This window comes from Simochromis diagramma, unplaced genomic scaffold (genome assembly GCF_900408965.1).
Source record: "Simochromis diagramma unplaced genomic scaffold, fSimDia1.1 OVJJ01000320.1, whole genome shotgun sequence".
In the NCBI taxonomy this organism is placed as follows: Eukaryota; Metazoa; Chordata; class Actinopteri; order Cichliformes; family Cichlidae; genus Simochromis; species Simochromis diagramma.
In genome coordinates, this window is record NW_024386773.1 from 1,440,895 (window position 1) to 1,460,988 (window position 20,094).

The following is a 20,094-nucleotide window of genomic DNA, read 5'->3' on the forward strand; positions in this document are numbered from 1 at the left end:
CGCTAGCTAATTTGAAGTCAAAGCACCGCTTACGCACACATCTAACCTCAAAAAGCTTTACCTTTTCTAGTAATCCCAAAGATCTATACCTATTCCCTACTTCTACAGTCAATTATAGCATTAGGGAATAACTTGTAAAGCAGATACACGAACTGGAACGCTGAGGTAGTAGCTTCTGGTCTGCTGCTTTATCCCCATATCCCTCTGGAAAATGTATATGCTGAAAATTATGGCTAATTTATAAATGCAAATGTCTTTAAAAGTGAGAGAAAATACTGGTACATTTAAAATTAAATGGGCAGTGCATAAAATGTCGATTCCTTCATTTTTTCTGTCAGTAATGAAAGTATTATATTGGTGTGCAACAACAGTGCAATACTACTGTTTATCATTTTGTAACGCTTGTGCTGACCTTTAAAAAACTTGAATTGTGGTGATCCTCTGCCGTAACCTCACTCTAATAATTGTCTTAACAAAACATAACTGAAGCCATAATTAAGGATGCAAAGCTTCTAATTCTAAAGTCCTCTACTGAAGACTCTGACTATAGCCCAGCGTGTAATGTAGGTTAAGGCTTCAATGCACTAATTAAAAGATTACATACATCTTATAATATATCTTTTATTCATATACAATTATTGTACATGCTTGGACATTTTTTTTGTTTTAAGCATATAACAGTGATCTCATCACAATGAGGTTAGGCAACCCACACTATAGAGACATACTGCACAGCAAAGTCTAGTATATAACTCTGTAAAACATGAAAATGTCATTTCCTTAACAGTGTAATTATTGAGCTTTAGAAGGTTGTTTTTTCTTTATAGTATTGCCTTTGTGCCAAACTTTATTCTACTCAGGGTAACAAAATCAACAATATGATGACTTACTCTGAAAAAAAAAATCTGTGTATAAAGTTATTTTGTTTTTGTTTTTTAGTTTTGTCTAAGTTTAAGTTCAGAATTTTAAAAAATCACCCAAAGAACATGGAAAAAATCTGTTAGGGACCTGTGCGTCATTGTAATTAACTGTCTTCTCACTGCTATAACAGCTTTAGATCACTTCCCACTCTCCAGTCTTCTTGACTAATTCCAATCCATAAAAACAAAAGTGGATGGCATATAAAGGGTTTTAGTTGTTTGAAAAGATCAAAAATCAAAGAGGAAATACAGTATACATCCATATACTGCAGAAAGTGGACACGCAGAGTACAAAGATACAGAAATATATGTAAATATAGTGGGCATCCAGCATTTATCAACTCTCCCTCCAAGTTGGAAAATGCTGTCGTGCTCTTTTGGGTTACAGGGGTCTCAAGAGGAAAAAGTATTTGCATCGCTGTACTTTTTTCTGTATTCGTTTTACTGTATTTCATGCCTCCCATTAAAATTACACACAATAACACAAACATTTTTGCCACTTTGTATGAAGAAAAATGTTTTTTATTCTTTCAATGAATGTTGATAATTCCACAACCCTTCAGATGCATCATCCTCAAATTATACTAGTTTCCTGATTACTATTATAGGAGCATTATTAGCACTTTAGTCTCTGACCGTAGTGGAGCTTCTGTTAGTAAAGTTTATTTTGAATACAAGACATTCCTTTGCAAGCATTTCTACTTCTATTGCTAATTTTAAGGTAGATGAAACAGAGTGAATACAGCAGCTGACTGATGATTGGTTAAATTATGAGGTAAATTATATGGTTGCCTGGTTTGTCTGTAGTCAGACATTAATTTAAATTTAGTTTAAACTATAGACTAAGGAAATTTTATTGGTGTGGAAGTTGGAAAGTGTGAACCTGTCATGAGAGACTGGTACAGTTAATGTAACAATTCATGCAATTAAAAGTTAAAGAGCTGTCTGTTTTATTTAGTATGTGCTGCTGTTCTCTGTTCTCTTTACTCTAGTCAGATGTGTGACATTGCAGGACACACGGAAAACAAAGTCTTTTCTGGCGATTTAGTTTCGAAGCTACCTTCATTATTTCCTTCAGTTTCCACCCACGTGTATGAATAAAAAACATTTCCCTGTCACTTAGAGCTTGTTAGAAATGCACTGATCAAACAGAGATGTGGATTTTATCATATGACACTGGTATTTGCACTGCTCTGCACTGCTCTCCCATGGAAGAGAACAGAAAAGTAACATCACTACACATTTTCAGGGGTGTGTGTCTGTTTGTATGTGTGTGCGTGTGTGTGTGTGTATGTGTGTGCGTGTGTTTCCATTTTCAAAGTTTCCTTCTTACATTTAGAGGTGCGTAGAGAAGAATAAAGCTTTACTGTGCCCCAGGGGAAGTTTACTTTGCAGAGAGTGGTCCAACAAAATATATATATTATACAATGTGATGTACAAAAGCAAATGTGCTACACTATCACCATGAACCATGAGGGAAAGGATTCAAAATGTGTGTAAAGAAAGGAACTGGAACTTAATATGTAAAGGATGCTGAAGGTCCAAAATGATTTGAGTCCTTTAAAGGACCATCACGTCATGTAGATGCTAAAGCTGATAAAGTGTGGCCCAAGACATCTTAAAGCATACCTTTACAGTTTTAGCCAGTGTGTTCCAGTTTTTTAAGGTTAAGAAAGCCATAGAAGATGAAAGCACTGACTCAATAAGGGGAAAGATAAAAGATTTTCTTTAGTGTCCTGATACATTAATAACTTTGCAACATTTGTTCCTTTCTGCACAGAAAAGATTCTTTTACTTTTATCTCAGATGTTTCCAGGGATGGAAAGTGTAGGAAATATTTAACTAGGTTACAATCTGCTTCATGCTGAAGCACCTTTCAGTTAAAGTTTGCTATATGCATTAGATTGTAAATTTAATATAGCTGTTTTCAGTGTTGTTACCTTGGCATACTCACTGAATAAGAAAATACCTCCACATTGTAAAGTTTTTATAAATTTTATTTTATTACCAATAAAAAGGGATTCATGATGAAATTAAGATTTGCACAATATGATCAGCAAACACTTTATTTTCACTATTTATGTCATATTTAACCAATTACTTACACACAGTCCATATTTTTCTCTTGGTAGCCCACACAACTTCTACCGTAGGAACTACTATAAAAACAATCGACTTCTAACACTCTTGCTTTATATAGTCAATCAGTTATTGTTTTATTTCTTGAAAACAAAGACTTTAAGCAAGATATGTGCACCTTACAAGTCTGGTGCCTTACAGCTGCTTATTGACTTTGGATAGAAATATGTTTTAACTCCAAGTTGGATCGCCATAATGAATGAAGTGTCAGATTAACTTAAGTAAACAGCAACTGAGATTCCTTCTGGGGTCAAAGAAACATTACCTCACGAAAATGGAAGGAAATAATTCTCACTTATCAAAAACTACTCAAAATACCAGTGTTCACAAGTTACATGGATAAATATTTCCAGAAATCATGCTTGTTTTGCACAAAAGACTTACTTTATCTCATTAAGGACAGCAGAGGTGTCATGCAAGGGGTCTCAAGACAGCTTTAAGTGGCTGTGAGGTAATTAGTGGTGTAGTAAGCTGAAAATCTGCTACAGACGACTCCTTATTTTTTACTTTTGCTTCCAATTGTTCATTATTAAACTCCTGCATAGTTTTAATTGACCATACTTGAAAATCTTAGTAGAATTGAGCAGTCTAATGAAGCGAAATCAAATTTTAAAATAAATCACTTACCTCAGAAATGCACTGTGTAACATTATGCTTCCTTTCCTTGTAAGTGCAAGGAATGAAAGGCTGAGCATCTTTTAGAGAATAATCTTATGCAGGCAGAATATACCTATACAAAACATTACTTAACTGTCATGATTAGGCTGTGTGCAGGCAGGATGAGGACGCAAACGCAAGCTCACGGAGGCAAGAATGAACTCCAAACAGTTTTATTGCTGACGGAAGTTAAGGCGATACAAAATAATATGAAACTAAACTGGGAAGTCATGAAGGAACTGACTCACGAGGAAACACACAGAGGGGCACACAGTCATGAGGGAGAACGCTAGGGGTGGGGGGAAAAATCGATACTGTGTAGTATCGTGATATTTTGTTTGCTAATAATGTATCGATACAGGGACAGCAGAAATCGATATTTTGTTACAAAAAAAGTTTTTGTGCTCTGACTTCAGAGCATGTTGATCCTTTTTCTGAGCAAGAATCCTGACATTCCTTCACTGTCCAAATGTGTTTAACTTGTTTTTTGGCAGCAATAAACATGACAGTTTACTTATTTTAATTTAAGACATGTTTTATTTTAATTAAGTTTAAAACTTTTTTATTTAATGTAAAATTATATTTTGTTTTAATTTACTTTCAAATTCTTCAGTTGCTGAATGGGCTGCATAGTTTTCACAAATTGCATCGTTCAGAATAGCTATAATTGTACCAGATGGTTGCATTCAGTTAAGTTGGACTAGACTGTAATACAAACCGTTCAGTTTGTCAACAATAAAACTGACTGAAATGAGAGAAAGACTGAGTGCGAGACTTTGATATTAGATAAAATGAATATTGATAAAGTTTACCTTTATGTACAGAATCTGAATATCGCAAAATATTTTAAAAAATTGCAATAATATCGTATCGTGCGTTAAGTATTGTGATAATATCGTATCGTGGGATGTATGGTGATTCCCACCTCTAGAGAACGCGACACTGAACTGAGGGAGACGCGGCCATAAATACACAGAGGGTTAACGAGGGAAGTGGGACACACGGGGAACACAGCTGACACAGATAATCGTAATGAGACAGGGCAGGATCGAACACAACATGACACATACTGACGAGAGACTGTCAAAGTAAAACAGGAAGTAAACAGAGGTTCAGACAGGAGGAGAGAGAGCACGGGGAGAGCACAGACATAACGGGCTGGGGAAAACATGGAATAAAACACAAGGAGGGGAAATGAGGGCTCACAGATACACAGAGGGGCACACAGGGGGTAATCAAATAAGGAACATCTTAACAGAATAACCTAGGAACCAAGGCATAAATAAAGAACAAAATACAAAACACACGAAAACTAAGAATGCTGGGCCAACATGGCAACAAAAGGTTACTGTAAAAACAGAAACGTTTATTTAACATTGAAAATCAAAAACACCTTCGAACTAAAAATGTGTTCTAACATTGGAAATTAAATTTTCATGTTTTAGGCAGAGTATCATCAAGTCTAAATGATCAAAATATGGACTGTAAAATAATAGTCCATAATAATAATAAATAAATAATAATAACCTGAATACTGTATTGCCAGGAAATACTTTACTTTGTGCTTGGTTCGACTCTGGTGGCCTTACTAATCATATAACAACATCAATGAAAAGGCCTTTTGAAATAAGAACCCATAGCCGGAAAGCTGGGTGTTAGTCTACAGGTTGTTCACTTGCTCTTGGCAGGCATTCAGGCCTCAGTTAAGGCCACAATCTGATTATATTCCCACTTTTAATCTCAATAAACACACCTAAGTGAATTAAACTTGACACTGAGTGCTGGTTATGGAAGAAGCAAAACAGACTCATCTTGATCAGGATATGGGGGGAAAAGAGAGTTTTTGCTTTTGAAAAGGTGGAAGGCTAGTATGCTTACTTCTTTTTTGTTTTTTCACTTTTTTTTATGGTTTTCATCCCTTTGCATTATTTACAAATTTGTCTCGCAACTCTTTGGATGAAAATAAGTTGTGTGTTTCCCGCAGTGAAGATGACTTCCATGTACTGGGCTGGCCTCTGAGTACACGTGCATATCAATAAAAGGAGACTCTTTGAACCTTTTCAATTCGGCAGAGCATTTCAGTCTCCTTTCAAGGACCCAAGAAGCACAATGTCTCCATCCACAGGACAAATGTGGTCATTGAATGGCTTCTTAAACATTAACCGTGAACCATTACTAATATGTTATAGTTATGAGACATTAATCCAGTGAGAAGATTGTCGCTAGTGCAAAAAGGAACATTCATTATAAAAAACTGAAAAAAAACCATACTGAGATATCATTGCAGGGATCTGACCCTGTGGATTTGACCATCAAATGACTAAAGATAAAATAAAAAGAAAGAAAATACATTTGACACTAATTGACTGTCAGCGCATGTTGCATTATATCTTTCATGTATGTTTGCAGTTTCAAATGTTTTCTTTCAGTGATTATATAGCCTTTCAGGATGGCACTATAATCCATGCCAGCCAGTAGATGGCCCTGCAACACAACTATAGTTACAGCATTTCCACTGTACATGCATTTAAGTCAAATTGATTATACATTATGTTGATTTTCATTTCTTACAAAGAAGTAAAGTCACTGCATTACTTACATTTTGTGAGGTGCATTTGCAGCACAGCTACTGTTCAATATCGATCATCTACATTGTTTTGTTTTTAACTCAAAATCACCACAGAGACATTGAAGACATTTCTGGGAGGTTTCATTGATTTATTGTTTTACCAATTTCTGTGCAAGGGTAAGAATTACAAAAATCTACACACTAGAGATGATAATATATCCTGTTTCTATCATACAATGTTACTTTTACAAGCGTCCTTTAACAATATGTATATATTCATTCCGATGTACCTATTACACATTAAAGATATACTGATCATCTTCATAAGACGGACCACAAATATCACCAACAGTAAACAAGTTTGGCTAAACGTACGCACAGCCTGCAGTGACCATGTGTACTCTAGACGAGGCTTGACAAGCTTCAATGATGATGTGCTATATCATGTTTCTAGTACAAGTTCATCAAAATGAAAACACAAAACTTACAAATGCAGCACAGTTCCCTGTAGTGTTTTTTGTATAAGTGCATTAGTCATTTGAAGTGTACGAGAGTCTGTTGAGGTAACACAGCTAATCCTTTAATATAGAGAGTTGACAATAATATAAGCTCTTTTTTTATGTTTGTCTTTATTTCATTGTTTTAATTATAGGCACAGCATATCTATAATGGTCACAACAACTTTCGGTATTATTTATATTACTGTACTTCAGGTTATTTTGCTACTCTCTGGCCCATTCTGACATTAACAGATGAAGAAAAAAGAGAAAGTAGTTTTGGCTAAGGAAATCACTTACTTTTCTTTTGATATATAAGAATTAAGAAGTAACTTTAGAAACAGATTCCCAGTCCTGACATGGAGTGGACACTATCAAATATTAGAATCACAGTGGGTATATAACAGTCCTGGTCCACTGCTGAGGAAATGTAACAAATGGAGGGAGAAGAGGAGCTGCACTGCTGCCGCCTGACACAACTTTGCCTGACACAGGCTATTGGACAATGAGACTACCATCGCAGTGGCCGCAAACTTGTCAGACTGAAGCAGCAGCACAAGTTGGCAAACTGGTGCCAATTAGGCCCATTTGTGCTTTAGTTGCCAATCAGTCTGCTGCCAGGAGTTTCACCAACACTTTTTTCTTAGCTTTACCCAGCTCCTTACATTTCAAGGTAACATTTGGAGGATTTCATTTAAAGCCACCGTGCATAGAGGTTTTGTATAGAATCTTTTAACGGCTTGGGGCCGAAGCCCATGATAACATTACACAGCTGCAATTTCCTTGGAGCCAGCATCTAGTGGTCATTAGAAAAACTGCAGTTTGAGACAGGTCCACTGTGTTTTCCCCATCCAGCCATGTTGTCTGTCTGTCTGCTTATGCTGTGACGCTGTGGGACAGGCTTGCTGAGACAACTTCTTTCAATATAAATGGTATATAAAAGGAATATTATGAACCACCACCACAGACTAGATGTCTACATGATTAGTGGTGAAATATTCCCTTAAGTATTCCCTTTATAATGGAGCAGGAAACCACTCACAAAGAACACGCTCATGGCATCTTTGTAACCTAATAACATTTCATTGAGATACTTCACTGTTGTGTTTCAGTAAACAGAAGCATTTTCCAGTGCATCCCTTTACCCAGCATGGCTATTCAGCATGACAGCATTATTATAAAATAATTCTCATAGATTTAAATCCTATTTTTGCGTAACATATCACTGCAGTACAGTACATTGACTTGTTCCCAACACACGTGGAAACAGAGTGGATGTTGTGGGCAGAAACAAGCACCTATCCTACACTACACAAGATTAGTGGTAAATATTCATCGGGTGTCAATGTTTGTTTTGCCGTCCAAAAAAGGGGGAAGGGACATGATGATAATCTGAATCACTCTGTATCCACAGCATTCTTCAACCACTTGTCTGACTGGAGCTACATGTTACCTTGTTTGTCCGAGGAAGATGAGGAGGTGGATGGTGATGGAGACGGTGCTTTGGGGAAGACCCTGTCAGTGGGAGTAATGCTCGGGCTGCCCAAACCAGACGAACTGGAGCTGCTGGAGCGGTGAGGTCCTTGGCCCTGTCCAATCACAGGAGCCGGTCGAACAGGTCTGACAGGCGGGGGCCTTAAAGGAGCACTTGGTCTACGGACTGACAGAGCGGGCTTAAAAGTGGTCATAGTCTCAGATGAGGAGCTACTACTGCTGCGTCGCTGGGCTGCATCTGGATCCCTGATCACCATGGTATGGAGAGGGCTGGCAGACACCTCCTGCACTCCACCAGGGTGCTTAAGCGGCTCCAATGTGTCGAGCACAACGTCAGGCGCGTGCTTGGCTACATTCTGCCTCTCCAACTCACGCAACTCATGCAGGGCTGTATTCATTGTTTTCTCTATATCCTGAGAAGCATAAGTAGAGGAAAAAACAAAAGACACTGATGTCAAGCAACCAAGCAGAGAGTAGCTAAATCTATTTTAAGTTTTATTCCTCAGAGCTCGAGCCTTTTTATGTGATGGTGGAAAAACTAAACCCAAAATTTTATTTGCCAACTGTGTAATGTTTTGGTACCCATCAAAGAGCTAATGATGCACATAATATTTAGGAATGGTAGCGAGAATTGAGATTTTTTTCCTCCTTAATTTTGCCTCGATACAGTTATGATTTTTCAGATGAAGCTATAAGAGGAAGCTCCCTTTTTAGAGAAGCCATACATATAGGATAGTTGTATATGTACATGTTTGTTATACAATAAAATAAGAAAAGACTATATTAATAAAAACTGCATGTGCTTTTAAGGATTTTAATCACCTCAGCGAGTGCCTCGGTCTCAAGAGCCTTGTGGTCTCCTAAACTTGCATGCCGGGTGGTGCTTGGTGATGATCTTTGAGAGTGGCTGTCGACAAACGCCTTTCTATCAGGGTGGCTGATGCAGCCAGCACTGCCAAATGTGGTGAGACGGCGTTTCTCGGGACTGTCAGTTAGACCCCTGCTGACAGCTATTTTGTGTGGACTCTGGGGGCGAGGCATAACCCTGGGGGGTAGATCAGCAGCTCTGGTGGGGCTCAGGCTGTCGGCGCCGTTCCTATGGCGTGGAGCTGCAGCGCCATCTGATCGCACTCGCACCCTAAAAAGAGGCGATGAAATTGATATTTAATTCGTGAATAGTTTCAGTTTCTTTGCTCTGGATAAATGTTCAATGTCCTTCCTCTCTCAAGTCCATCCCAAATATCTAACTGTTACTACCTTCCTAATGCTGGTCCAAAGCGGTTCTCAGGTGTGTGTTCACAAGGAGACTGACGCTCATTCCTTGATGAGGTTCTGTCATCGTGGTGCGGCCCACTGCTGGTCTCACTCTCAGTCCGATGAATGCCCTCTGAGAACGCGTCGTCCCTGATACAGATGCATATCGATGACGCTTTTTTATTCATGTTTAACATAGAAAATAATTAACAGTAGTCTGCTAGATAAACTAAATAAGAAGTTCTGCAGTGTTTGAACTGTTAATTCATTTCTGTGTTAAATTTTTTTAAAGATTTTTTTCATGATGAATGAATCATTGATAACTACATTCCCATTTCATTTAAAGCAACTGTTCATTGAGTTTTTGTACAAAGTATACAATCTGTTAAAGCCAGAACTGTAAGTGCTTGATTCTGAAGCCAAAGCCGACGTAACAGAGTTGTAATTTCCTTGGAGTCAGTGTCTAGAAATCAATAGGGAACTGCAGTTTCAGGCAGTTTCACTGTCTTCAACTTCTTTCATTATAGTTGTTGAAAATCAAATGAGAATCCTTAATAATCACATCCCTGCACAAAAACACCACAGCATTGTACCTACCAAGCCCATTCTTTTAAAGGTAAACATTCACCACTAATTACTCTGTCCTTTTGGTCCTTTTCTGCATAAATCACTACTCTTCCTAATTTAGCTTTAATTTTGTTACCTGCCTACTATTTATCAGAAAAGAAGCTATTAAGAAATTAAAGGCCTCCATTTAATACGTGACCTGAGTGAATGTCCATTCGAAGAAAATCTCTCTTTAGCAAATTGTGGATCAGAGGGTAATTGCTTCGACCACAAAGGTTATGTTTTTGTTACCCTTTGTCTGTTAGCAGAATTATAGAATAACTACCACTTGAATCTGAATCATGAAAAGATGGATTGTAGCCAAATAAAGATCTCAACACATTTTGGAATAAATCCACATCACTTAAGGCTGTAAGAGTGATTAATGTGCTTAGTTGAGGTCTGCCCTCTCTGAGTGTCTGTTGCTCCAATAAGAATGCAATAAAATGAAAGTGTAGCATTTTATTCATAGTGATCCTGTCATTAGGAAGATTTCATTAAGGCCAAGCTTTCTGAAAATGCAACATTGCAACAAGCTATTTTTTTTTTTTTTACTTTTTATGGGCTTCACAGCCTAAATAAATCTAACTTACATGTCTTGTACCACAATGTATTGATGTGGGATCAGCCCATCCACACCATTATGTCGCCCTTCCCACCAGTCCTGAGAAGCTCGCAGGTAGAGCAGCAGAGAGGCTCCCTTCTTAAAGGACAGCTCTCTTGGACTTCGGCCCACGTAGTCAAATTTGGCTATGGCTTCAATTTGCTCCAATTCTGCCATATGAAAAAAGATCAGAGGAAATCTCATTATTTTCTCTGTCAGCTTCTCAACATCCAGCTGCTGTCTTCACAGTGGATTGATGTGTTTGCTGACTCACCTTCATCACTTGTGTTAGGCCCGGTACCATTGTCAATCTCATCCAGAGCTCCTGGTTCACTGTGGGGGCTTTCACTGGAGAGAGGAGATGCAGAAAAGGAAATGAAAAACTAAGAGCCATTTACGCACTCTTATTCTTTAATCATTACCTTTTATAACAAAGGAATCCTTAATTACCAGACCAATATTATATTTATCATGTGGCAGCAACCTCAATAGACCGAGGCATGCAGACAGTCAAGACAACCTGCTGACATTCAAACCGACCATCAGAACATGAAAGAAAGATGATTTAGGTGATTTATCAGCTGGTCTTATCATTTCAGAAACTGCTGAGGAAGGCAACAGCCTCCTAAATAAGTACTTGTTACAATCAAGGTATGCAAAAATATATCAGTGATTGCACACCTAGTGCCATTCCTGTCAGTAAGTCTACAAGTCATGTGGACTTACCAAAGTTGGACAACGAAAGACTGGAAAAATATTTCCTGGTCTTTCTTCCTTTATATTCAGATAGTAGCGTCATAATTTGGCACCAGGAACATGAAAGCATTGGTCCATTGTGCCTTGTATCAATAGGTGGTGTAATAGCATAAGGGATGGGTCTTGCGATACTCTGGGCCTGTCAGTACCAAATCAGCATCTTTTAATCAGGGACTCCAACCCGGTATTAGCAAACTGTGCCTAATAAAGTGTCAGTTTTTATTGCAAATGTTGTTCATGCAAATGAAAAGCTAAAAAAGATCCTGGCATTTTTAGTTTTTCTATATGCATATTTTTTCATGTATTTTTTTGAAACCTCTAAAACATACACTTTATACACCAAATTAAAGCAAAATCCAAACTACCTACTAAATTAAATGTGAGATTCATATTATCCAATAAAATGACTGATCAGGATAAATCCTTTTAACAAGGAACTGAACAGCTACTCTTCATTCTTTAATTCTAGCAGTTGGATCATTTAAGAAAGGCATTATTAACTTTATTCAATAATCATATTGCTGGTGCATACAGTCTTTAAATAAACAACACTTGTTGCCAGCGTCGCTATAGAAAAGAAGTCTTGTGTTTATGAGAAAAAAGCCAATACCCTTTATTAGTTTTCTGTCTAAGAAGATAATTCAGTATTGAGTGTAAAATCCACAGCCTTGCACAAAATGGCTTAGAGCCAGGGTAGGAAGTGGAAAATGTTACATGGCGCTATTTTTCCAAGGCCAAGTTGTTAATGGCTCAGAAAACACAGCACATTTTGGACACCTAGCTTTGAACCTACCAGTATTCGTCCCCTCCAGCCATGCACTTCTCATACACAGGTCCCTCCAGTTCTCGCTGGGTTGGAAAGATGACCTCATGGTGGATGATGATTGTCTTAATGATCTCATTAACATGTGCTTGGCAGGCCACAGGATCTTGGTCATCTGGTATGGGCATCAGTGTGGGGCCAAAGCAAATAGCGAGATTGTAGGGGTCCATCATGTTCTCATCACTGTACTGGGAAAGACTGTGGAAAACAGAACCAGTAAGTATCATTATTTTAATTTTGCACACCGGAAAATTTGTAGTGACGAGACTTACTGGTTTAGAAATGCAAACAGGTATCTCATGACGATGATCACAGGCCGCGGAAGAGTCACGATTATCTGCTGAAGGTGATGAGCTCTTTCTGCACCAGAGTCAAGCTCTAAAAGTAATAAACAACAACAATCACAGAGTGCTACACTAAATAAAACATATTCCACATGTTTTCCTGGAATGTTACTCACTGGTAGTGGATATGAGGTCGACGAAACGCTCTTTAGGGAACAGGGGGTTTTCCAACCCCCGGAAGTAAAGCTTAAGAACTCCCGCCACAGAGTTAATATCATGATCTGTCTGATCATCCATCAGTGGATCTTCTCCTGTAGATGTAGCATATTTTCAGTCTACTCAGTATTCATCCATTGCACTCACTTTCAGGTAAGATAGCAGTGATTCTTAATATGCATTTCAAATTCGGAAGTTAATGTATGCATTAAGAGTGCAGTTATGTTTGCTCATTTAGGATGCTGATCTCATGTATCATGCATTAAATGGTTTACATGTCCATTACAGGGTTACATATGGCACACAGGCTCTTTATTTGCACTTTAGAGTCCTGTGAGAGTAACTGCGGTTTCTGAGGTGGGCAAAACGAAATTTAAAATCAATCAAGAGTAGATGGCTAAGTGACCTGGGACTAACCTCTTTCAAATGCATTTTTAATATCATTGACTTCGACCTGGGATCCTGGAACTCGAAATATACCTTGCTGCTGAAGACCTGTGGACATATAAAGCTGTTAGTCTAAAATGGAAAAAAGGTATTAATATAAATGGCACACCCCCTTAAAAATAAACCAGATTTATTTCTGTTGAATGTCTCAGTAAAGGAGTTTCTTCTGTTTTTTGTATCTAAGTATAAAAACAAGCTTAAAGATAGGAGACTTCAAACATATAAAAAAAAAACAAAGGAAATCCACAGAAGTTACCCATACTACATCATGAGAGCATGGGTAAGTCTATGGCAATCGGTGTGAAAGCAAAACAGACAAAAGACTCAAGAATTATTTTGCAGTAGCAACTCACAAAGGATGAAAGTGTTATGGATTAAGATGCCACATCTTACCTTTTTCACATACACTATATGGTCAAAAGTACTGGCCCTCCTACTACATATAGGAACTGCTTGGCCATAGAAACCCAGCACTTGCCAACCTTACTCAGTAACTCTATGTGGTCGGCCATGTTGTGGTTGTGTTGCTGTGGTTCCTCAATGACTCCACTTTGCAATAACACCACTTAAAGTTGATGATGGAATAGGGGGAAAGAAATTGCATGAACTTACTTGTTACTTGCAGTGATTGCAATTATTACAATACCGCAATAATAGTGGTGAGAAGAACTCATTTTTTCACACATTTGTGACAGGCAGACAGCATGGCTGCTATAGCTTGATTTTATACCACTGTGGCAATTAGAAGACCCCTATGAAAAGACCATCGAGGGAACAGTTCACCCTGCCCGGAATAGGGTTACCGGGGCCCCGTCCTGGAGCCAGGCCCGGGAAGGGTGTCTGAGGGCGAGCGTCTGGCGGCCAGGCCTTAGTCCATGGAGCCCGGCCGGGCACAGCCCGAAAAAGGAACATAGGCCCATCCTCCTGCAAGCCCAACACCTTCAGGAGGCACCGTAGGGGTCAGGTGCAATGTGTGCCAGGCGGCGGCCAGGAGCAGAGGCCCTGGCGGACTGATCCCTGGCTAACAAGACTGGCAATTGGGACATGGAATGTCACCTCTCTGGTGGGGAGGGAGCCTGAGCTAGTGCGTGAGGTTGAGAGGTACCGGCTAGATATAGTCGGGCTCACCTCAACACATGGCCTCGGCTCTGGAACCAGTCTCCTGGAGAGGGACTGGACTCTGTCTCAGCCTGGAGTTGCCCCTGGTGAAAGCCGTCGGGCTGGGTATCTTGGTATCCCCTCGGCTTGCTGCTGGTATGTTAGGGTTTCTCCCAGTGGACGAGAGGGTTTGTTCCCTTCGCCTTTCAGGTCAGGTCCTGACTGTCGTCTGTGCTTATGCGCTGAGCAGCAGTTCAGAGTACCCAGCCTTCTTGGAGTCCCTGAGTGGGGTACTGGAGGGTGCTCTTCCTGGGGACTCTGTTGTCCTACTGGGAGACTTCAATGCTCACATGGGCAATGACAGTGAGACCTGGAAGGGCGTGATTGGGAGGAACGGCCTCCCGGATCTGAACCCGAGCGGTGTTTTGTTATTGGACTTCCGTGCAAACCACAGTTTGGCCATAATGAACACCATGTTCGAACATAAGAGTATCCATAAGTGCACGTGGCACCAGGACACTCTAGGCCACAGGTCAATGTGGTATGTAATCGTATCACCAGACCTGAGGCCATATGTTTTGGACACTCGGGTAAAGGGAGGGGCTGAGCTGTCAACTGATCACCACCTGGTGGTGAGTTGGATCAGGTGGCGAGGGAGGACGCTGGACAGACCTGGCGCACCCAAACGTACAGTGAGGGTGTGCTGGGAACGTCTAGCAGAGGCCCCAGTCTGCAAGATCTTCAACGCACACCTCCGGCAGAGCTTCAACAGCATTCCGAGGGAGACTGGGGACATTGAGTCCGAATGGACCATGTTCAGCACCTCCATTGCCAAAGCCACTGCACAGAGCTGCGGCTGCAGGGTAGTTGGTGCCTGCCATGGTGGTAACCCCCAAACCAAATGGTGGACACCTGAGGTGAGGGGAGCCACCAAGCTTAAGAAGGAGTCCTACTGGGCTTGGTTAGCTTGTGGGACTCCAGAGGCAGGTGATAGGTACTGACAGGCTAAGCTGAATGCGGCGCGGGCGGTGGTGGAAGCAAAAACTTGGGTGTGGGAGGAGTTCGGAGAGGCCATGGAAAAAGACTTTTGGACTGCCTCGAAGAGATTCTGGAAACCGTCAGGCGACTCAGTTCTACCTGCACTGTGTATAGTGCGGGTGGAGTGCTGTTGACTTCGACAGAGAAAATCATCAGGCGGTGGAAGGAATACTTTGAGGACCTCCTCAATCCCACTGGCACATCTTCCGTGGCGGAAGCAGAGTCCGGGGATGAAGGGGATGACCCGTCAATCTCTGGGGGCGAGGTCACTGAGGCAGTTAAACAACTCCTTGGTGGCAGAGCCCCTGGGGTGGACGAGGTCCGCCCCGAGTTCCTGAAGGCTCTGGATGTTTTAAGGCTGTCTTGGTTGACACGTCTCTGCAATGTTGCGTGGGGATCGGGGGCAGTACCCCTGGACTGGCAGACCGGGGTGGTGGTCCCCATCTTTAAGAAAGTGGACCAGAGGGTGTGTTCCAACTACAGGGGAATCACACTCCTCAGCCTCCCTGGGAAAGTCTATGCCAGGGTGCTGGAGAGGAGAGTTTGAACCACGGATACAGGAGGAACAATGCGGTTTTTGTCTTGGCCGTGGAACACTGGACCAGCTCTTTATCCTCTTGAGGATACTCGAGGGAACATGGGAGTTTGCCCTACCAGTCTACATGTGTTTTGTGGACTTGGAGAAGACACTCGACCGTGTCCCTCGGGGGGTCCTGTGGGGGATGCTCCGGGAGTATGGGGTGTCTGGACCATTGCTACGGGCCATTCAGTCCTTATATGACCGTTGCAAGAGCTTGGTCCGCATTGCCGGCAATAAGTCGGACTTGTTCCTGGTGGGTGATGGGCTCCGCCAGGGCTGCCCTTTGTCACCGATTCTGTTCATAATTTTTATGGACAGAATTTCTAGGCGTGGCCAAGTGGCGGAAGGCTTTCACTTTGGTGGTCTCAGGATCTCATCTCTGCTTTTCGCAGATGATATGGTCCTGTTGGCTTCATCAGGTGATGGCCTCCAGCTCGCCTTGGAATGGTTCGCAGCCGAGTGTGAAGCAGTGGGAATGAGAATCAGCACCTCCAAATCTGAGGCCATGGTCCTCAGTTGGAAAAGGATGGAGTGCCCACTCCGGGTTGGGGACACCCTCTGAAGGGTGGCTGGCCTCTCCCTTAGAGATAGAGTCAGAAGTTCGGCCATTCGGGAGGGGCTCAAAGTAGAGCCGCTGCTCCTCCGCATTGAAAGGAGCCAGTTGAGGTGGTTCGGGCATCTGACAAGGATGCCCCCTGGGCGCCTCCTGGGCGAGGTTTTCCGGGCATGTCTCACCAGGAGGATGCCCTGGGACACGCTGGAGAGATTATATCTTCTCTGCTTGGGCTGCTGCCCCTGCGACCCGGTCCCGGATAAGCGGAAGAAAATGGATGGATGAATGTGGCAATTAGACTATAAACACCTTAATTCAAAAATTGAGGGGTGGGGCCAAAGCTTCTGCTTTTTCAGTCATAACTGGTGGAAATCAAAATTACATTGTTTTTCTTATTATAACAATCTTCACAAGACAGATGTTACTATTAGTTAGTAAGAGATTCATTAGCATCTCTTAGACAGTAGAAGTCCTGTTTATCACTTACACCCCATCTTCTTTCTTATATATAAGGATTAATGTAAGCTGAGCATCATGAATATTAGAATGCAACCCATTTTGAGAAATGAATGAATCATAGAAATTAATATTTCACCTCACTCTCTCATCCAGGCTTGTACATATGAAATGCCCCAGTTTAAGATTTTCCAAACGATCCAGTTGGAGCAGTTATATTATCTCACATTGAATGCTATTTCACTGCTAATAACTTCTAAAATACCAAAAATATTTGAATGGCTACTATTAACAATATTAAGGTTGTATATACATATCATTCAGTTTTATTTTATTTATATAGGACCGAATCCCAACAACAGTCACACCAGGGCACTTTATATTAGGTAAAGACCCTACAATAACAGAGAGAAAACCCTAACAATCAGATTGTATAAAATTATATGTTTTGTTGTGTTTTGATTATACAGACTGAAAACTACATGTAAGCAAGAAAATGAAAAGGGAAACTCTGTCTGCTCTGTCTACTTGCTGTAGTTAATAACTGTCTGTCTGTTGGTCTGTTTGTTAGCGCTCTATTGCAGTTTTTAACCCTTTCATGCATGAATTATGACAACCTCAATCAGGATTTTTTACATTTTTATTCATCTTTAGGCATGAAAAAACGATTTTTGAACTTAATTTTTTTACACATGTACTTTTAAAAGTTTTTTTTTTCATGTCCACTTAGGTGGACAACATACGTTTTTGGCTTATGAAGTTGACAAACGAATAAATAATATACACTGTGTGTTGTGATCATGTGCAAGTATACCATAAACCCTGACACACATACAAGAAAACAGCCTTTGAATATCTCTCCACTGTAGTGACCACTATACGTGAAAGGGTTAAGATATAATTTTCAAATTTTGTGTGATGATAGACACCAATAAAAGCTCGAGTTGATTAATTTAGGTGAAAACTTTATATTGAGAGTCTGGAGAGACATAAGCGCTCTTATTGTCGCCGTTTCTATCTAAAATTGTAGGGTCTCTACTTTGCAATATAAGAATCCTTAATGCAGAATCCGATGCATTTTTGTTTTGTTAAATTTGAATTTGTTGAATTTTGTTGTAAATTTGCACCACACAAATAAAACATCAGCCTTTGTGGAAAGATAACTTATGAATAGAACTGGAACATACCATACAGGTTGATGTATCGAATACAGCTCTCAACCACCGCTGGTATAGGCTGGCCTGAATCCTATAGACACAATCAAATTATTACTAGAGAAACCACTAAATCAGAAATTAATAACCATAAGAAACAGTCACACTAGCAAGCCATTATGATAAGAAGGCTGAGATGATATCATTTATCACTTAACGTTAACTTTCTGAGTCACAATATGCAAAACAAAAATAAATTAGTGCACCACGATAACAGTATTTTCACAGGAATCCCAATGGGACAGAGGCACAGAAATGTTGGTTAGCATACTAAATACAGTGTAATGATCCCACCCAGCTATAAGACAGAGTACCTGACTCCTCGCACGGACATTCCGTCTTCCCCTGGGCAGAGAGCAGTAAGGCACGTAGACAGAGGAAGAGAAGCAACAACAACCACAACAGGTTAGTGAGAGAGACAGATCTTACAAAGAGAGACAGACAGACAGAGAGAGAGAGAGAGAGAGAGAGAAGGACGAGGCATGGCCTGAGAAAAGCATCAGTGCCATGTGGCGTGTGAGACATGAGGGCATGGTTTGGGGGGGAGTGGGAGGGAAGGGCCTACTTCAGAGCATGGTGGGTGGGGGGAAGACACATATTTTTCCAGCCAAAAACAGCTTCTTGACTTGGAGGGAAATTAGAATCGATTTATCAGTCGATCTGCTAATTACGACATCTCCTCAACTAACTGATTCTTTATTTGTTCTGTGAGAAAAAAGCCCATTGAAGAACTACTAAGATATAAATAATGATAATAAAACATACAACACTATACAAAAAAATCAATAAAGCAAAAAAAAATTTTTTTTTCCTTTTGTTTTTTTGTCAGTTGATTCATTGGTTAATCATTTTATCTCTGTACTTTTGTCGGTGCATGCCCTGCTTGTCTGCTGAGTTTGATTAGCATTAGAGTGGAAGTGGCCATCTGTTTATTTGCATAGCTGCTGTGTGGCCAACTGACATACAGCCAAATTAATTCAGTGTACGGAGGCTGGGGGCTCACAAGAACAAACCTTATACTAGTGCTTTTGAAAATACACCATCTTCACATCAAGCTGCTGGACCAGCTTTCACCTTATCTAGTGTTTTCGTCAAATGTGAAGACAAGCATTGAGCAAGAGGAAAGTCAGTGCATGAGTGAGGCAATGTTTGGATAAAAGAGTGGTCACAGGCAAGAGAACCCCCAAGGACTGCTAGCGAGAAAGCTGAGCTCATGAGAGACAGAGGGCACAGATGGGCTTATACCTGAATGAAGGCCTCCATATTGCCGTTAAACAGCCTAGGGTTAAAAATGGAGCGAGGTCTACACTTCCGCATTCTCTGGGGTTTAGGGGGAAGAGTTGGGGGCCTGGGGAGATGGTGGGGTTTGTAGGGTTGGTACAATGCAAACATGAAAAATAATGCAATATGCAACAGTAAAACTGATTTTGCTTAAGATGTTTTTCTTTTCAGATCTTTACCAAAACAATAGGCTGCTCCAAATCATAAAGAATATGGTAGTCATATATTGACCGTTTCTGAGATAGGCTACAGTCATTTGCTTTCTTGCTGAGAGCTAGATGAGACAGCCGATACTCTTTTCATATCTTCATGATAAATATGAAAAGACAGAGTGCAATTAGTCAAACTCTCGCTCAGACAGGAAGGGAAAATAATTCATGGCTCTCCATTAATTTTGAATAGCATAAAGGTGTATCCTTTACAGTTTTGTCACCTGTCAAAAAACTACAAACCTGATATGACAGAGATAAAGAAGAAAAGATAAAGATGGGCAACTTAACAAAAAAACAAATTAATAGAGAATGTGAAATATCAGTTTTAGGCTTTTTGGGTAAATTAAGCGAAAAACCTGCTACATCCATTATTAATACTTTCTATAGACAGTACAA

General features: G+C 40.4%; 1 protein-coding gene across 4 annotated transcripts in view; it reads right to left on the reverse strand.

The window, feature by feature from the left end:
- Positions 1–6,409: 6,409 nt before the first annotated feature.
- LOC120715473 (SLIT-ROBO Rho GTPase-activating protein 3-like) overlaps positions 6,410–20,094 on the reverse strand; it is a 36,987-nt gene continuing 23,302 nt past the window's right edge. The window contains exons 12-22 of one of the 4 annotated variants that reach the window (XM_040002493.1): positions 18,520–18,550; positions 18,179–18,239; positions 13,237–13,314; positions 12,780–12,914; positions 12,592–12,697; positions 12,290–12,517; positions 11,015–11,088; positions 10,730–10,910; positions 9,534–9,680; positions 9,099–9,414; positions 6,410–8,689 (exon numbers count right to left, since the gene is read on the reverse strand). In XM_040002493.1, coding sequence (XP_039858427.1) covers positions 8,225–8,689; positions 9,099–9,414; positions 9,534–9,680; positions 10,730–10,910; positions 11,015–11,088; positions 12,290–12,517; positions 12,592–12,697; positions 12,780–12,914; positions 13,237–13,314; positions 18,179–18,239; positions 18,520–18,550 — 1,822 coding nt within the window. In that variant the 3' untranslated portion in view covers positions 6,410–8,224. Of the gene's footprint in view, positions 8,690–9,098; positions 9,415–9,533; positions 9,681–10,729; positions 10,911–11,014; positions 11,089–12,289; positions 12,518–12,591; positions 12,698–12,779; positions 12,915–13,232; positions 13,315–18,178; positions 18,551–19,450; positions 19,554–20,094 lie in introns of those variants that run through there. The other 3 variants (XM_040002484.1, XM_040002507.1, XR_005691642.1) reach the window with 3 other exon arrangements.